The sequence below is a fragment of the Phyllobates terribilis genome, unplaced genomic scaffold (assembly GCF_046119375.1).
Source record: "Phyllobates terribilis strain yellow unplaced genomic scaffold, ASM4611937v1 Scaffold_2__4_contigs__length_985480577, whole genome shotgun sequence".
Taxonomy (NCBI): domain Eukaryota; kingdom Metazoa; phylum Chordata; class Amphibia; order Anura; family Dendrobatidae; genus Phyllobates; species Phyllobates terribilis.
This window is the reverse complement of record NW_027362762.1, coordinates 370589254-370606655: the sequence shown is the minus strand read 5'-3', so window position 1 is coordinate 370606655 and position 17402 is coordinate 370589254. Positions and strand designations below refer to the sequence as shown.

The 17402-nt window shown below is 46.2% G+C and overlaps 1 protein-coding gene across 15 annotated transcripts in view; it reads right to left on the bottom strand.

Annotated features, from left to right (window-relative positions):
• DMD (dystrophin) overlaps positions 1-17402 on the bottom strand; it is a 3940859-nt gene that overhangs the window by 146953 nt on the left and 3776504 nt on the right. For all 15 annotated transcript variants that reach the window (XM_073664716.1, XM_073664719.1, XM_073664714.1 and 12 more), the window contains one exon: positions 10119-10193. In XM_073664716.1, coding sequence (XP_073520817.1) covers positions 10119-10193 — 75 coding nt within the window. The remainder of the gene's footprint in view (positions 1-10118; positions 10194-17402) is intronic.

Here is a 17402-nt window from a genome sequence, read left to right as displayed (position 1 = left end):
AGTTTACTAAAAAAAAAAATAGTTACCTGTCCACGTTCCTGCGCTGATCTCCCATGCACAGCTGTCACATCTGGAGATGGTGACAGCTGTGCATGGCTGCTGTAAGCTCACACTGCCGGGAACACGTCCGCTCCCGGCAGCGGGAGCCACTGACAGGTCACCGGAGTGCATTCAGGCAGCGCAGCTCCGGAGACCTCCTTTACGGCACTGCTGTACCGTGGGAATTTCTCACGATACAGCAGGGCCGTAAAGGAGCTAACCGGAGCAGCGCTGCCTGAACTCCGGCGAACCCGCTTATGCAATGACGGGGCTGCTTCACGGCCCCATCATTCTAGCGGCGGCAGCGGTTCAGAGCGGTCACATTCTATGTGGCTGCTCTGAACTGGAGATCATCGTGGGACACTCGTGGACTACTGCGGAGGGGTAAGGATAAGGTTGTGGTTTATTATTTTATATTTTATTACAGGAGATCGATGGCTTCGGGGAATTAGGTGTCACTGTAATGCCCACAAACAACATGGCTGCGGCATTACAGTGACTGGCTGGCAATCCGTGCATGTTCATTGGCTCTGTAAAGAGCGCCAAACATGCAGGGCGGAGACCCGAGCTCCCGCCCGAGTAACCCAGAAATGCTCGGTGCTCGCCGAACATCCCGAGAAGCGTGATGCTCGGGCGAGTACCGAGCAGTGTCGAGCATGTTCGCTCAACACTAGTCACAGACACTCGCAGCATGCCGCGATTTTTTTCTCAGTCCGATCCAAGCTGAGAAAAAAAAAATTGCAGATGAACACAGAATCATGACCATTTCTGGAATGTGATATATATTGCAAGGGTTAGCATATAGTGATTTTTCTTTCTAGCGAACATGGCATGGTTTAGATCAAAATGTGTCCAGAACTGCAAAAGTGGCAGTTGAGTGCCATGTCCATGTGCCTTGGGTCCTATATAACAGTGTACGAATGGGAAAAGCTGCACGCTGATGTTCTCTTAGATAGAAACAGGGGGATAGACATAAGTGCATAATTGGTGGCAAGAATCATGAGTCCTCTGCCATTACTGGAAAATGTGATTGTGAGGTAAAGTGTTGCAAGAAAGGGGGCGGCAGGAGTAGACAGAGGGGCCTTAGAAGCCGGGATTGTCTCCTGAATTGCACTGCTGGAATGAATCAAACTTAGAGACAAGCTGCGGTCATAAGGATCATAGTCGGCTGTGCAAGGGCCCAATTGAAGAGAGCAGAGCCAATTTTCTGAAAGGTATTTACATGCTGGAAGGGAGCACAGGGAGGGTGAAGACACATGTGGCAAGTTTTGCAGTTGACTTGTTTTGTAATTGTCATTTGAGGAAAAGCCACCACAACCCAAACCAATACCCATTTGTGACATACTCTTGCAGAAACATTTAGGTATTGAACCTTCCTATAAAAAATACTGTAAAAGCCATATGTTCCATGCAAACTGTCGACTGTTTCCTGAGTGGGTTTAAATATCCTGGAGAGATGTGTGACCACAATGTTGGGTTCACTAACAACCCTTTTGCCCCAGAATGCGAAAAGACTGGTTTCTCTGGTAGGGTAAAACAAATATTGGAATACCCATGTTGACCCATTTTATGCCTTATTACAAACTAAAAAAAAAAATAATTGTATAGGGTTACTATCTATGTTATAGTATGCTCAGCTGGAAAAATATTTCAGTATTTGCTAACGTATATTAAACATATGTCGTCATCTCTAAACTGATATCATATGTAAATGTACTATTACTCATTGAACCACAAATATGCACAAAAACACCATTCTATGTAAGTATATCGTTACATAATGGAGAATAAGAGTCATTCTCAATGCAAATAAAGGACCACATTCCCACACCCTATAAACATTGCTCTTGGCCAGAGTACCAAATGAATTGCTTCTATTGCACATTACCTTGCAGCGTAGGATTCAACAGCTCACATTTTCCCATCATTTCAGCAAAAGCCGTGCATAACTCTTTCGTACAGAGGGAAATTATTATGGTTTTTATTGCCATATTGAATAGTAAAAAGGGCTGAGGCAATAAATAACCATTGCAATCATTCTCATCACAAGGAGCCAAGTACAATATATAAACTGGTCAATGCAGCCATTCCTCACTGAATCAGCGAGCACAGCTACAGAGACATTACTTTTTCTATTCATCTGTGCAATGGGAAAATATATATATATAATACAAATAGTTCAAAGCCTTCTGACAGCCAAATCAAATGTAATTTTTAGGTCTTGCCAGACCATCAAGCCTATCGGCACAAGACCCATTTGGAAATAAGGATATATGATAATCTCAGTTTATCTATGAAGAGTACTAAGTACTGGATTTCCAACTCATAAAACATAAAGGAGAACCTTGAATATGTATTGATTTCCATAGCTACAAAACTGTACGCACTCTCTAGGCTTTCCAGCCAAACATCAAGCAGTGTTTCTCGGCTAAATTAATCTTTGAAACTAGTTAAGGTCGTTCTGCCGTAGGATTAAAAAAAAAAAGTCTATTTTCATTCAAAGGATTTAAAAAAACAACAACTTGTGAATGTTAGAATCAGGCTATGAAACGGATGGAGGTCTACTTCGTAGGTTATGGCTTCACGATTATTATGTCAAATTTCTATTAGCATATATGTAAAAGAAGACCTAATGAGAAGTCAAAAGCCATTTCTCACTTTTTACTGGTCCTTTTAAATTTTAGTAGATTAGCTGTGCCGTAGTGGGCAAAATGTGACCGCTGCAGTCAGAGACGGTCTCACAGAAGTTCCGAACAAAAAGGTCCTTTCTCTTCTTTATTGTTGGTGTACAAAATAATTGGAAAGCCATTACATCCAGGCACAAAACACATTACCCCTGCGCGGCTGAGCACTAACTAGAATTCAGCTTCACTGATACAGGTGGCCTACTACCAACCACCCGAAAAAGAAACTCAACAGGATGTGTGCTACCTCACACACCAATAGCACCAACTGGAGATTAGCAGTTGAATACACACTTTCTTCCTTTTCCAATAGTTTTCCTACATCTAAAGTGTGCATCTATCTAAACCAAGTAAAAAATCAGCCCAAGCCCTGGACTGACTGAGGGATAGAGGGAAAAACAGGCCAAACTAGACTATTGTTCCATAAAACCCCAGACCAGAGGAGTTAAAGCTCATAGCAAAATATACTTTGCTAGTGATGTCCAGGGTTCAGGGATTCCTTATACCTTGCCCATCTTTTCCTGGATGAGTTAACACTTCTTGCGGCCTTGTATGCACATAAGAGGAATCTTGAGTGAATATAGCAATTCCAACCACTTGTCCGCTCACAAGGAATATAAAAAAACAACTTCAAAACTACTTTTAAAAATAAAAATCTTGCCAAAGTTTTCAGAAATGAACACCCACCATGTTTATGGCACAACTCGTGACATTCAGTAATCAACACTGAAATTTCAACACCAAGAACAAAAAGTTGTAGAAATGTGGAAATTATACCATCGATAGATATGATAATGATATGCAAATGACGAATAAATGGAGACATTTTTAAAACATCTCGATTCATTCAGCATTGAGTTTAAGGGCCACACACAGAAATATAGGCACTTGGATGCTTTCGCATGCAATCAATGAGGTTATCAATGGTTGTCCGAGCAACATTCTGCCAAGCTGAGTGCGCTTGGGCACACAAATCTTCAAAATTCATTGCTGGCAGCTCCCCTTACAAACGCAGACCAATGACATCCCAGATCTGCTTGATGAGAGACCAGTCCAGAGTCGATGCGGGCCATGGTAGCATGTTTAGGCCACGCATAGTAAAGAACAGAAAAATGGCTCTTGGTACCATAAGTGATCAATTTTGTATTGCAAGTGAAATTGGACATCAAACACTAACCAAAGGGAGTCAAAAGGCGTCTACACCAACCATCAGAAGGCGTTTCTATGACATTTGGCTATGAGCGAGATGTCCAGCCAAGGGTGTTCCATTAACCTCACGTCACGCTCTCAGAGGGTATCATGGTACAGAGCTAGAAGGCAATGGAGGCCTACCCCCTCCCGCCATCAGTCCCGCTTTTATCTTGGATGCAATGATAAATGGAGATTGGTCTGGAGACCATGTGAGCAATGCCATAAAGAGTCAAGGAATTAAGTTGTGGGGTGGCATAAGTGTACAATAACCAGATCCCTCTAGTCTTCATTACAGGTACACCAACAGCTTAGCGTAAATTGATTTGGCTGGTGGAACCAGTGCTACAGCCATTTTTCTGAAGTGTACCAGGAGCTTTTAACACGACAACGCCAAGACGCATATTGCTTGTGCTAACTGGAAGTAGCCTGTGTGGCTTAAATTTGCTACCATGGCCTGACCGTCTACAGCCTTGTCTTCCCATCAAGCACATCTGGGCTATCATTGGCCGGTAATTGCAAAGGGAGCTGCCAGAAGCGGATCTTGATTATGTGTGTGCCCATATGCATTTAGCATGGCAGAACATTTCTTAGACAACTGTTAATAACATCAGTGATGGCATGCCAAGGCATGCGTGTGTTGCACGTGTGGCTCATACATTATAACTAAATTGAGATGATTCGAAAATGTTTCCATTTTTTCATCGTTGACATATCATTAAAGAGTCTTTCACCAGGATTTTGCTACCTCATCTGAGAGCAGCATAATGTAGTTAGAGACCCTGATTTTAATACAATCAGAGTTTTAGATGTAGCATACAGCAGTGCTCAGAAAGCTAACCCAGTCCACACCACTGATTAGCAGCTTTCTGCGTGCATTGTATATTGACAGTAAGAATCTAATAAGTGGAGGGTGCAGGGTTGGATCAGGATTCATGGGGCACCTAGTCTGGCAGTGATAATCTCCTGCTGATAAAACACATTGTATTGAAACAACAGCACACTGCTTTATGCTGCCCTCAGATTAAATAGCAAAATCCTGCTGACAGATTCCCCTTAAACATGTTTATCGATCCTGCAATCTCCATCATTCCATAACATTTCTTGTTGAGGAGTGTATTTTGCATGGACAAGCAAAGACTATAAGAAGCCAAATGATTGCAGACCACGCTGGTCCATCAGCATCAATACCTCTTGTGCACACCAGAGTAGATTCTACAAGTGAATGACGTATATCATATGAACAATTTTCTGGTGACGGGAAAAGTTTCAGACATTGAAGAAAGATCAGTTTTTGGATTCAAAGGTCTAAAACACATGCATCAAAATAAAAACATTTAAATGCTTCACGGAAAACACAACAGGATATAACACAATCCATGAAGACGTTGGTGCATTATCCCTTAATTACATGTTTACAGCTAGGAACACTTGCAAACTCCAGAGTTTTGATTTATAGAGTGGACAAAATCACTGAATTGCCATGGCAGTGGTAATCATGGTCCTGGAAAATCTTTGGTTGCCATGGTAATAGCATGTCGACCTCCCCCCAGGAAGCTTTCACTACCTGCCTGACATCTAATGTCTACACAACGCAGAAGTGAACGACTGAAAGGGGTGAGTGCTTTTACTGTGCCGTACTACTCGAAACCTTCCGGCACCCTCAAGTGACTGCATGACAACAATGAGAAGGCACACGTATGGTGACTGTAGAGAGATTCATGCCTTTTGAGTGTCATAAATCCCTTTCTATAGGCTTGTGGGGAAGCCATCACGAGGCTACACTCCTGCTGTCTCCTGAAACGATTCTACAGTTTTCGAAGTCCTTCTCAGATCAAGCTTCCCTCGGATTATGTGGGGTCAGAGAAGTTTTTGTGTCTGATTACATTGAAATAATTATGTGCCCACAAACCATCCAGAAATCGAAACCCAGCCATAAAACTGTTCACGTGTGGTTTTCTTTTCATGCTTGGTGCATTTGCCAGGAGAATCTCCAAACATATTTGCCAACGTAAAGCACTGATGCACGCATCTGTACAGTTTCATTTTTCGCCCATGAAACCAAGCAGGAGGAACTTTAAATCCCTGCCTAATATTGTGTGCTAGGTGACTTTGCAAGAAAACGGATTTGAGGGGCACTTTACCAAGACTATCCAATCTAAGAAAAGTTAAAAGGAGTAAATTGTGCCAAATTTGTTAATAAGCCGATTCCACTTAAATTTAAAGTCAGAAAATGAAATGTACACCTCTCATGAGCTGGTGAAAATTTGTGCCAAAATGTGTGACATTTTCTGGAGTAAGCTTAATAATTGTATCTAAAAATATCATGACTCGGTCCAGCTTAAAGTACTGCGTGCCCACTTTTTCAACATTTGGCAATAAAAAAAAAAGTCAAAAATTGTATAAGTTTTTTTTTTTTTTTGCAAATAAACTTTCCATATTTTTCTGGTTCAGTTTACACCTAAATCTGGCCTAAACTGCTTGATAAATGTAGGCTTGTGTGTCTGAGGCCATTTTATCATATCCAGCATTAACTTTCTTTTGTGGGATCAGAGCAACTCCCCAAGCACATCAATGAGCTTTATACACACATGACCTTGTTGCTGGTTCACTAACATTGGGACGCTTGTGGTAGGCCATAACCACTGTATGCTGGAACACCCCAAAACACCTGCTGCTTTATAGAAGCTCTGATCCAGCCATTTAGTTATCACAATCTGGACCTTGTCACATTTGCTCAGCTCCTTATTAAGGCTATATTCACATCACGTTTTACCCCCTCAAAAGGTGGCTTTGTGGGGGCTTATGTATGAAATCCTGGAAAACAGGATTTGTCCGGATGTGTTGACAGGGCCATTGAATGTATTGATGCAAATTAAAGTCATTTTGTGCTCTGTCTGATATCATTTTCGGCCATATTCAGCTATTTGAGGCGGGCTCCAAGATGCAGTCTACCACGTTTTGGAGCCCGTCTCAAATAGGCGGACACGGACGAAAATGATGTCTGACAGCACACATGGACTCCGTGTAGAGGAGAGCATTATACTGTGTAGAGGAGAGCATTATACTGTGTAGAGGGGAGCATTATACTGTGCAGAGGGGAGCATTATACTGTGCAGAGGGGAGCATTATACTGTGCAGAGGGGAGCATTATACTGTGCAGAGGGGAGCATTATACTGTGTAGAGGGGAGCATTATACTGTGTAGAGGGGAGCATTATACTGTGTAGAGGGGAGCATTATACTGTGTAGAGGGGAGCATTATACTGTGTAGAGGAGAGCATTATACTGTGTAGAGGAGAGCATTATACTGTGTAGAGGAGAGCATTATACTGTGTAGAGGAGAGCATTATACTGTGTAGAGGAGAGCATTATACTGTGTAGAGGAGAGCATTATACTGTGTAGAGGAGAGCATTATACTGTGTAGAGGAGAGCATTATACTGTGTAGAGGAGAGCATTATACTGTGTAGAGGAGAGCATTATACTGTGTAGAGGAGAGCATTATACTGTGTAGAGGAGAGCATTATACTGTGTAGAGGAGAGCATTATACTGTGTAGAGGAGAGCATTATACTGTGTAGAGGAGAGCATTATACTGTGTAGAGGAGAGCATTATACTGTGTAGAGGAGAGCATTATACTGTGTAGAGGAGAGCATTATACTGTGTAGAGGAGAGCATTATACTGTGTAGAGGAGAGCATTATACTGTGTAGAGGAGAGCATTATACTGTGTAGAGGGGAGCATTATACTGTGTAGAGGGGAGCATTATACTGTGCAGAGGGGAGCATTATACTGTGCAGAGGGGAGCATTATACTGTGCAGAGGGGAGCATTATACTGTGCAGAGGGGAGCATTATACTGTGCAGAGGGGAGCATTATACTGTGCAGAGGGGAGCATTATACTGTGCAGAGGGGAGCATTATACTGTGTAGAGGGGAGCATTATACTGTGTAGAGGGGAGCATTATACTGTGTAGAGGGGAGCATTATACTGTGTAGAGGGGAGCATTATACTGTGTAGAGGGGAGCATTATACTGTGTAGAGGGGAGCATTATACTGTGTAGAGGAGAGCATTATACTGTGTAGAGGGGAGCATTATACTGTGTAGAGGGGAGCATTATACTGTGTAGAGGGGAGCATTATACTGTGTAGAGGGGAGCATTATACTGTGTAGAGGGGAGCATTATACTGTGTAGAGGAGAGCATTATACTGTGTAGAGGAGAGCATTAAACTGTGTAGAGGAGAGCATTAAACTGTGTAGAGGAGAGCATTAAACTGTGTAGAGGAGAGCATTAAACTGTGTAGAGGAGAGCATTAAACTGTGTAGAGGAGAGCATTAAACTGTGTAGAGGAGAGCATTAAACTGTGTAGAGGAGAGCATTAAACTGTGTAGAGGAGAGCATTAAACTGTGTAGAGGAGAGCATTAAACTGTGTAGAGGAGAGCATTAAACTGTGTAGAGGAGAGCATTAAACTGTGTAGAGGAGAGCATTAAACTGTGTAGAGGAGAGCATTAAACTGTGTAGAGGAGAGCATTAAACTGTGTAGAGGAGAGCATTAAACTGTGTAGAGGGGAGCATTATACTGTGTAGAGGGGAGCATTATACTGTGTAGAGGGGAGCATTATACTGTGTAGAGGGGAGCATTATACTGTGTAGAGGGGAGCATTATACTGTGTAGAGGGGAGCATTATACTGTGTAGAGGGGAGCATTAAACTGTGTAGAGGGGAGCATTAAACTGTGTAGAGGGGAGCATTATACTGTGTAGAGGGGAGCATTATACTGTGTAGAGGGGAGCATTATACTGTGTAGAGGAGAGCATTATACTGTGTAGAGGAGAGCATTATACTGTGTAGAGGAGAGCATTATACTGTGTAGAGGGGAGCATTATACTGTGTAGAGAGGAGCATTATACTGTGTAGAGGGGAGCATTATACTGTGTAGAGGGGAGCATTATACTGTGTAGAGGGGAGCATTATACTGTGTAGAGGGGAGCATTATACTGTGTAGAGGGGAGCATTATACTGTGTAGAGGAGAGCATTAAACTGTGTAGAGGAGAGCATTAAACTGTGTAGAGGAGAGCATTAAACTGTGTAGAGGGGAGGTATACAGGGGGGAGACTTAGGATGTTATTAAATTTAAAGTGGGCACTTATTGTTATAGGGCACTCAGGTTATTGTGACTATCAAAGGGGCACCCAAAGGCCATTATTGTTGTTATTATTATGAGGACAAAATGTGGGCAGTGTTTTCTAGGGCACTTGCAAAGGGCATTAATATATTCTAAAGGTTTATTTTACCATCTAGAGGGCATACAGTACCACACAGTAGGTGCAGTAACAGGGACACATACGGCAGCAGCGGCTCAGCATTGGAGTGTCAGCATGATAAGGAGTTTGCGCAGGTTGGGGATAGATGGGGACAGTGCTAGAAATGTGAGAATTTGTCATGTCGGCCTGGGCCAGATGGAAAAGACGGGAAAAGTGAACGATTCCACCAGGAAGAACATCATCTGTAAGTCACTATCTGTAACTGTGCTGTAATCTCTTATATGCTCTGTAGGACTGGTATCTACCACTATATGGTCACTATATGGTGGTAATATCAGTGTTGGTCTTTGTATAGAGATTTTTTTTAGTAACAGCTGTCATCTGCTAAGGTTCTCCTACATCCACTATTAGGGTGCGCCACCATAGTTTCGCCCCCACCCTGAACCAAACCCCTATCTACACCTCTGGAAGATTATTGGCCCTTTAAGTCTATACATTTGGGTTCACTAATTTTTGCTTTACCTCTCCAGGAAATGTAGCCATTATCCTTTGCTGGAATCAGTTTCTTAGACATAAGACAAAACTACGTTTCCTAGTTTTAAGGATTGGTAATGGCTTTCCCCTGAGACTGAGACAAAACAGTGGGACATAAAACTGATAAAGTGTTATCTGATTGTTTAGGTGTATCACAAAGTTCAGTGCACAAATGTTAATGCCAACCTCAATTACAGAACCGAAAATATAATCAGGAATCTAAAGATCATTAACCAGCTGCTGCATTGCTGTGGGTAATTTATTTATGAGGCACAACAACCACAAGATTTTTTTTCTCTAGCTGTTAAACACTTGCAAGTCAATTCATGTAGGAAAAAGCAAGGACTGGAAAGCGAGCGACTGTACGACAGGGGAACACAATGAGCACATCCAAGTACTTACAGCACAGAGCTTTCTGCAGTCTCCTTAATTTCATGGCAGTTCTGTACGCCGAGAATCGCACATTGTTTAAGTCAGCTGAGGAGGAAACACAAGATGGTTAAATGCAGAAGAATAAAGGGACTATTCTTATCAATTACAATAACATATCACAGGTCTGCTCTGAGGCCATAATAGAGCTGGAAATATCTGTAGCATCTAAAATCCACCTCAAAATGATGCGGATGTATAAAAGTACCAGTTAAACTAGTAGTGTTCTATAGTAAGGGTTGAACCGGCCCACCAACGTACCAGGGGAAGGTGGGGAATATTGAGATACAATGAGAGGCCCTAAGGGTCCAGCAGAAATAAAAAAAAAAAAAAAAAAAATGAAATCAAGTTGGATCTGTTTTGGTTATTTTATTTTTTTACCCCACTGCACAACACTGGCAGTTTGCTTTTCACAAACTTAAGCCCCCATACACTTTAGATCGCTGATGGCTGGACGACGGTTTGGCTTGCAACCATCTTCCCTGACTCCACCAAACACCGCTGAATGCTCCTGTTTTTTTCTGAGAGAGCCGCTGCCAAAAATCTCTGGCAGTGGCTTAATTATTTCTTAGAAAACAAAATCATCAGTAGTCCAAAATTGAACATTACGGATCATTCTGTCCCCCACCATCATTTTTACCAAAACTGTTGATATCAGAAGGTTCAGATCACACAAGTCTAATCTGTACTGGGCTTTTGCTTTAAAGGGGGTTGTCCACTTCTTAGCTATTGATGACCTATCCTCAGGAGAGTCATTAATACCAGATTGGGGAGGGAATAGCCAGGACCCCCACTAATCAGATGTTAACTGTGTATGAAGCTAGCTTAGCACCACTGTTTTTTGTAGTGGCGGCTGTCGGGTGTTAAGCTTAGCTGCTATTGAAGCCGAGCAACAGCAACTGAGAACAACTACTACAGAGTATACAGATGTGCTGTTCTCGCTCCATACTTCAAACAGATGACTGGTGGGGGTGTCGAGTGACCCACCAGCAATCTGATATTAATGACCTATTCTAAGGAGGTCTAAGGGGTAGACAACCCCTTTAAAAAGGTCGTTTCACTATATTTTATATTTTAAATTGAGTGCCTCCTCCAATTGGTACTGCTCTGCTGATTTTAGAACAGTTTTTCTTTTCCTTCTGTGCCCCTCTATTACAAAGTGATACCCACAAAAATAAAGATGCAAATCCACTGATCAAAACACAGCCGCGCCATCAGAAATGTTCTGTAGTTACACGCCCAGATAGTTGAAAGGAAATATTGCAAAAAAAAATATATATATATATATATATATATATATATATATATATAAAATTTATTCTTTCGAAAAATCTAAAGCAGAAAAAAAATCCCCAAATACTGCAACACAAATCCACAAAAATAGCGCCTGAAAAGTGCCTTTAGACACAAGCAACATCAAAAGGTCCCTCAACGGTTATATTGACATATGGTGTGTAACATACCTGGCGGCGTCCTTGCATAGTGGTCCATCTCCCACTGTGCAGGAGCGCGCACTTGATCTCCTGTCCAGAATGTCTCTCTGGCTTCCCTCCATGCTGTCTGTTTGTGTCTGTCTCTGCTGCTTAAGGGCGGCGCCCGATCACTTCCTGCTTTTTGTACCTGCTGTGGGTCACACCCCTTGTGCGTCCTCAGCCTATTGCTGTCTGACACTTGGTATATAGCTCAGCAGCTCCCTTCTATCCCTGCCTGAGCATAGTGTTTCCTTCAGTGTGTGCTTGCACGCTGAAGGTGCCAGGTCCCGTCTTTGTTTCCTTGTCTGCCTTTCCTGGAGGCTGTATTTCCAGGCCTGTCTGAACTTAGTCCTGTATGTCTCCTGCTTTGCGGTATCAGCTCCCGTGTCTGAACTGTGTCCTGTATGTCTCCTGCTTTGCGGTATCAGCTCCCGGGTCTGAACTGAGTCCTTTCTGTGTATCTTGTCTGTCCTGTCTGAACACGCTCCTAGCCTGTTCCTCCCGCCTTCTAGGGGCCGATTACCTAGACCCGCTCCTGTATCTTGTCTGTCCTGTCTGAACACGCTCCTTGCCTGTTCGTCCCGCCTCTCTGGGGGCAGTATTCCCAGACCCGCTCCTGTATCCCGCTGCAGTGTCGGTCTCCTCCGTACACTCAGTTCCAGTCTGAACCCTCTCCTATCCTTTACCTGTTTTGCCTCTATGTCCGTTCCCTTCCTTTTTCTGCAGAGTCTGAACTCGTACCTAACTCCTGCCTGTTGTCTCTGTACTCCCGTTTGTGAGTTTGTGGTCCACTCGCTACTTCACTGCAAGTACCCTGTGGGTGTCTGGCTCTGTCTTTCCCTTCCTGTCTGTTCCGTGTGAACAGAGTCCTGTCCTGCCCTGCTTCTGCCCGCTGCTCCGGCAGTCCTGTCCTGCCCTGCTTCTGCCCGCTGCTCCGGCAGTCCTGTCCTGCCCTGCTTCTGCCCGCTGCTCCGGCAGTCCTGTCCTGCCCTGCTTCTGCCCGCTGCTCCGGCAGTCCTGTCCTACCCTGCCTGTACCCCTCTGCCTGTAATGTTCCTGAGTCCCAGTGTGTACTGGGCCCTATCCCGCCTGTGTTCCTACCTGCTAGTGCCTCCCTGTCTGCACTCTAGCTGTGCTTGCCTGTACCCCCCCTGCCTGCTTACCCGCCTGCCTGCATACCAGTCGTGCCTGCCTATACCCACCAGTCTGTGTGCCAGCCTACCAGTCTGTTCCTGTATTCCCCTGTGTGGGTCAACAGCCGTGTCCGGGGTCTGTCCTGGAGTAGCACCTGGTCCCTCTGCTCGGTTCCTCCTTGGTGCACTGGCGTCGTATGCCGTCGTGCGACCCTGGTCGGATCGGGTGAATACCTAGTTACGCCCCTCCAGGCATTCACTCTCCGGCACGGTCCAGTGGAATCACTACCAATCACACGCACACGCCGCTTAGCCCGGGCGTGTGCATAACAGCATGCTCAGGCCATGGTTCCCGTTGAGCCCCACGGCCTTCGCCCTCTGAGAAGTTTTCCAGCGAATATATGCATTAAAATAAATAAATAAATTTTTTTTCTCTTAGCTGAGTTCCAGGCGAAATTACGCACCGTCCAGATGGATCTATCAGCTCTCGTTCCTGCGGATCCGCCACGTTACTATGGGGATCCAAGACAGTGTCGTGCATTTGTGGAGCAATGCATGCTACACTTTAAGGCCTACCCTCTCTATTTTCCTTCCGATTGGGCTAAAGTGGCCTTTATTATGTCTTACCTGGCGGGTGATGCCTTGGAATGGATCAACCCCCTATATGAAACACAGGATCCGATCCTCCGGGACCTAATGGCCTTCCTGGTGGCCTTTCTAATGGTCTTCGATGATCCTAACCCGGAGGCTCCTGCTGAAGCTTCACCTCCCAATATCCCGGAGCAGCCCCGATGGGTAATGTGTGTGGGTAGCGCAATAGTCCTCCAGCCCAATGAGACTACTGCCCACCCAGAATCCTCACAGGGTGACTTCGCTTTCCGGAATACTTCTCTCAACCTCAAGAGGCAGTCCAGACGTGCTAGACTTAGAGGCAAGCCGTCACGCCAGGGTCTGTCCTCCCTGAGACCTCCTGACCCCAACCTTGAAGTCCCTACTGAAGCTTCATCTCCCTGTATCCCGGAGAAACCCCAATGGGTAATGTGCGTGGGTAGTGCACCAGTTCTCCTGCCCGAAGAGACTTCTGCCCATCCAGACTCCACACAGGAGAACTTCCTGCACCCGGCATCAGATGCTTCTCTCTCTTTAACCGGTGTGCATGTCCAAGGATGCTCCAAAGCTGTGGTTACCTCTGAGTCTGTGCACCTCTACTACCTGGCGGAGGATCCCCTGTTGCCTCCTGAATCCTCCGGGATACCACTCGATGACAAATGGAGAGAGACTTCTCTACACCCGGTACTCAATACTTTGTCCGCTTCGTCCTGTGAGCCTGACAATGGGTACCCCAAAGTGGTAGTTACTCCCGAGTCTCTACACCCCTCCGACCAGGCGGAGGACCTCCAGTTGTGTTCAGAACCCTTCGGGGTGCCACCTGGTGGTGAATGGACAGAGACTTTCCTATACTCGGTACCCGATACCTCGCCTGCTTCCTCCAGTGAGTCCAACCTAGTGTACTCCGAAGCAGAGGTTACTCCCGAGTCTCTACACCCCTCCGACCAGGCGGAGGACCTCCAGTTGTGTTCAGAACCCTTCGGGGTGCCACCTGGTGGTGAATGGACAGAGACTTTCCTATACTCGGTACCCGATACCTCGCCTGCTTCCTCCAGTGAGTCCGACCTAGTGTACTCTGAAGCAGTTGTTTTCTCTGAGCCTCTGCACTCTTCTGACCCGGCGGAGGACCTCCAGTTGTTTCCTGAATCCTCCGGGGTACCACCAGATAACAAAGAGACAGTGACTTTTCCTCATTATGTACCTGATAACCCGTCTATTTTTTCCTGTGAGCTTGACAAGATGTACCTCGAAGCAGAGATTACCCTCAAGTCTCTGTCCCCCTCCAACCCAGTGAACGACTGGTCCTCGAATTCCCTGCGGAAGATTCTGGCAGGCCTGAAGAAGAGGGGGCGTAAGGGGGGAGGTACTGTAACATACCTGGCGGCGTCCTTGCATAGTGGTCCATCTCCCACTGTGCAGGAGCGCGCACTTGATCTCCTGTCCAGAATGTCTCTCTGGCTTCCCTCCATGCTGTCTGTTTGTGTCTGTCTCTGCTGCTTAAGGGCGGCGCCCGATCACTTCCTGCTTTTTGTACCTGCTGTGGGTCACACCCCTTGTGCGTCCTCAGCCTATTGCTGTCTGACACTTGGTATATAGCTCAGCAGCTCCCTTCTATCCCTGCCTGAGCATAGTGTTTCCTTCAGTGTGTGCTTGCACTCTGAAGGTGCCAGGTCCCGTCTTTGTTTCCTTGTCTGCCTTTCCTGGAGGCTGTATTTCCAGGCCTGTCTGAACTTAGTCCTGTATGTCTCCTGCTTTGCGGTATCAGCTCCCGTGTCTGAACTGTGTCCTGTATGTCTCCTGCTTTGCGGTATCAGCTCCCGGGTCTGAACTGAGTCCTTTCTGTGTATCTTGTCTGTCCTGTCTGAACACGCTCCTAGCCTGTTCCTCCCGCCTTCTAGGGGCCGATTACCTAGACCCGCTCCTGTATCTTGTCTGTCCTGTCTGAACACGCTCCTTGCCTGTTCGTCCCGCCTCTCTGGGGGCAGTATTCCCAGACCCGCTCCTGTATCCCGCTGCAGTGTCGGTCTCCTCCGTACACTCAGTTCCAGTCTGAACCCTCTCCTATCCTTTACCTGTTTTGCCTCTATGTCCGTTCCCTTCCTTTTTCTGCAGAGTCTGAACTCGTACCTAACTCCTGCCTGTTGTCTCTGTACTCCCGTTTGTGAGTTTGTGGTCCACTCGCTACTTCACTGCAAGTACCCTGTGGGTGTCTGGCTCTGTCTTTCCCTTCCTGTCTGTTCCATGTGAACAGAGTCCTGTCCTGCCCTGCTTCTGCCCGCTGCTCCGGCAGTCCTGTCCTGCCCTGCTTCTGCCCGCTGCTCCGGCAGTCCTGTCCTGCCCTGCTTCTGCCCGCTGCTCCGGCAGTCCTGTCCTGCCCTGCTTCTGCCCGCTGCTCCGGCAGTCCTGTCCTGCCCTGCTTCTGCCCGCTGCTCCGGCAGTCCTGTCCTGCCCTGCTTCTGCCCGCTGCTCCGGCAGTCCTGTCCTGCCCTGCCTGTACCCCTCTGCCTGTAATGTTCCTGAGTCCCAGTGTGTACTGGGCCCTATCCCGCCTGTGTTCCTACCTGCTAGTGCCTCCCTGTCTGCACTCTAGCTGTGCTTGCCTGTACCCCCCCTGCCTGCTTACCCGCCTGCCTGCATACCAGTCGTGCCTGCCTATACCCACCAGTCTGTGTGCCAGCCTACCAGTCTGTTCCTGTATTCCCCTGTGTGGGTCAACAGCCGTGTCCGGGGTCTGTCCTGGAGTAGCACCTGGTCCCTCTGCTCGGTTCCTCCTTGGTGCACTGGCGTCGTATGCCGTCGTGCGACCCTGGTCGGATCGGGTGAATACCTAGTTACGCCCCTCCAGGCATTCACTCTCCGGCACGGTCCAGTGGAATCACTACCAATCACACGCACACGCCGCTTAGCCCGGGCGTGTGCATAACAGCGTGGACACCACTTGCAATTGTTTGGCTTAGGCTATGTGCCCACGATGCAGAAATGCTCAGGATTTTTCCTGAGCGTTTCTGCATCTCCCTGGCAGAAAAAACACATGCGGATTGTACATGCGGATTTTACATGCGTTTTTCCTGCCAGGGACAAGCGTAAGTGAAGCGTTTGGATCATGCGATTTCGCATGCGAGTTGTCAAGCGCTTTCCAAGCGATTTTAGCATCACTTGGAAAGTGCTTGACAACTTGGTCACACTATATAAATCCATGCAACCGATGTCAGCGGTCGCGTGACCCATCACATGACTAAATGACGACATGGCAGGTCCTTTTAGACGATCGCGAGCTGCCGGGGAGCCAGGACGCATCGCTATGGAGACTGGGGGCCATCAGAAGGTGAGAATAATGTATATTTTTTATTTTAATTCTTTTTTTTTTTTTTTTTTTTTACAGGTACTATGGTACCCGGGTCTGGAGGAGAGTCTCCTCTTCTCCAGACCCGGGTACCATCCGCACATTGAATCGTTAATATCCGCATGTGCACATGTAGTCATGTGGATATTAAGCGATTCAATGCAAGTCAATGGCAGCGAAAACACAGCGATTACGCAAAATAATTGGTAGTGCTGTAGATTTTTCCGCAATGATAATCCGCAGGGGAAACTTCTGCAGCATGTGCACAGCACATGTGGATTATCATTGGGGAACATGGCAGGCCTTCTACCAAGCGTTTAAGCATTTCTGCAGCGGAATGGCCGCTGTGGAAACGCTTAAAAAACGCATAGTGGGCACACAGCCTTACAGTAGCCCCCGGTATTCAGTCACAGAGGCATGACGGTGGGGCTTCAGTCACTGCTCAATATATGGTGAGCGGCAGCTGTAAGTCCGCCCTGGCGCATTGACATACAGCCATCTCTGCAGCGTATCAGTGAAGAGCCGGATGTCAAAGTGCTGAGGCATACTTACAGCCGCCGCTCACCATATACAGAGCGGTGACTGGACCTGGGTTGCCAACAATCCAGAAATTCCAGTACGGTCCGTAAAAATAGGGCATCTTTTTGCCCTGTCTAAAAAAATGAGCGGTCTAATTTTTTAAAGCTGAAGAAACTAACAG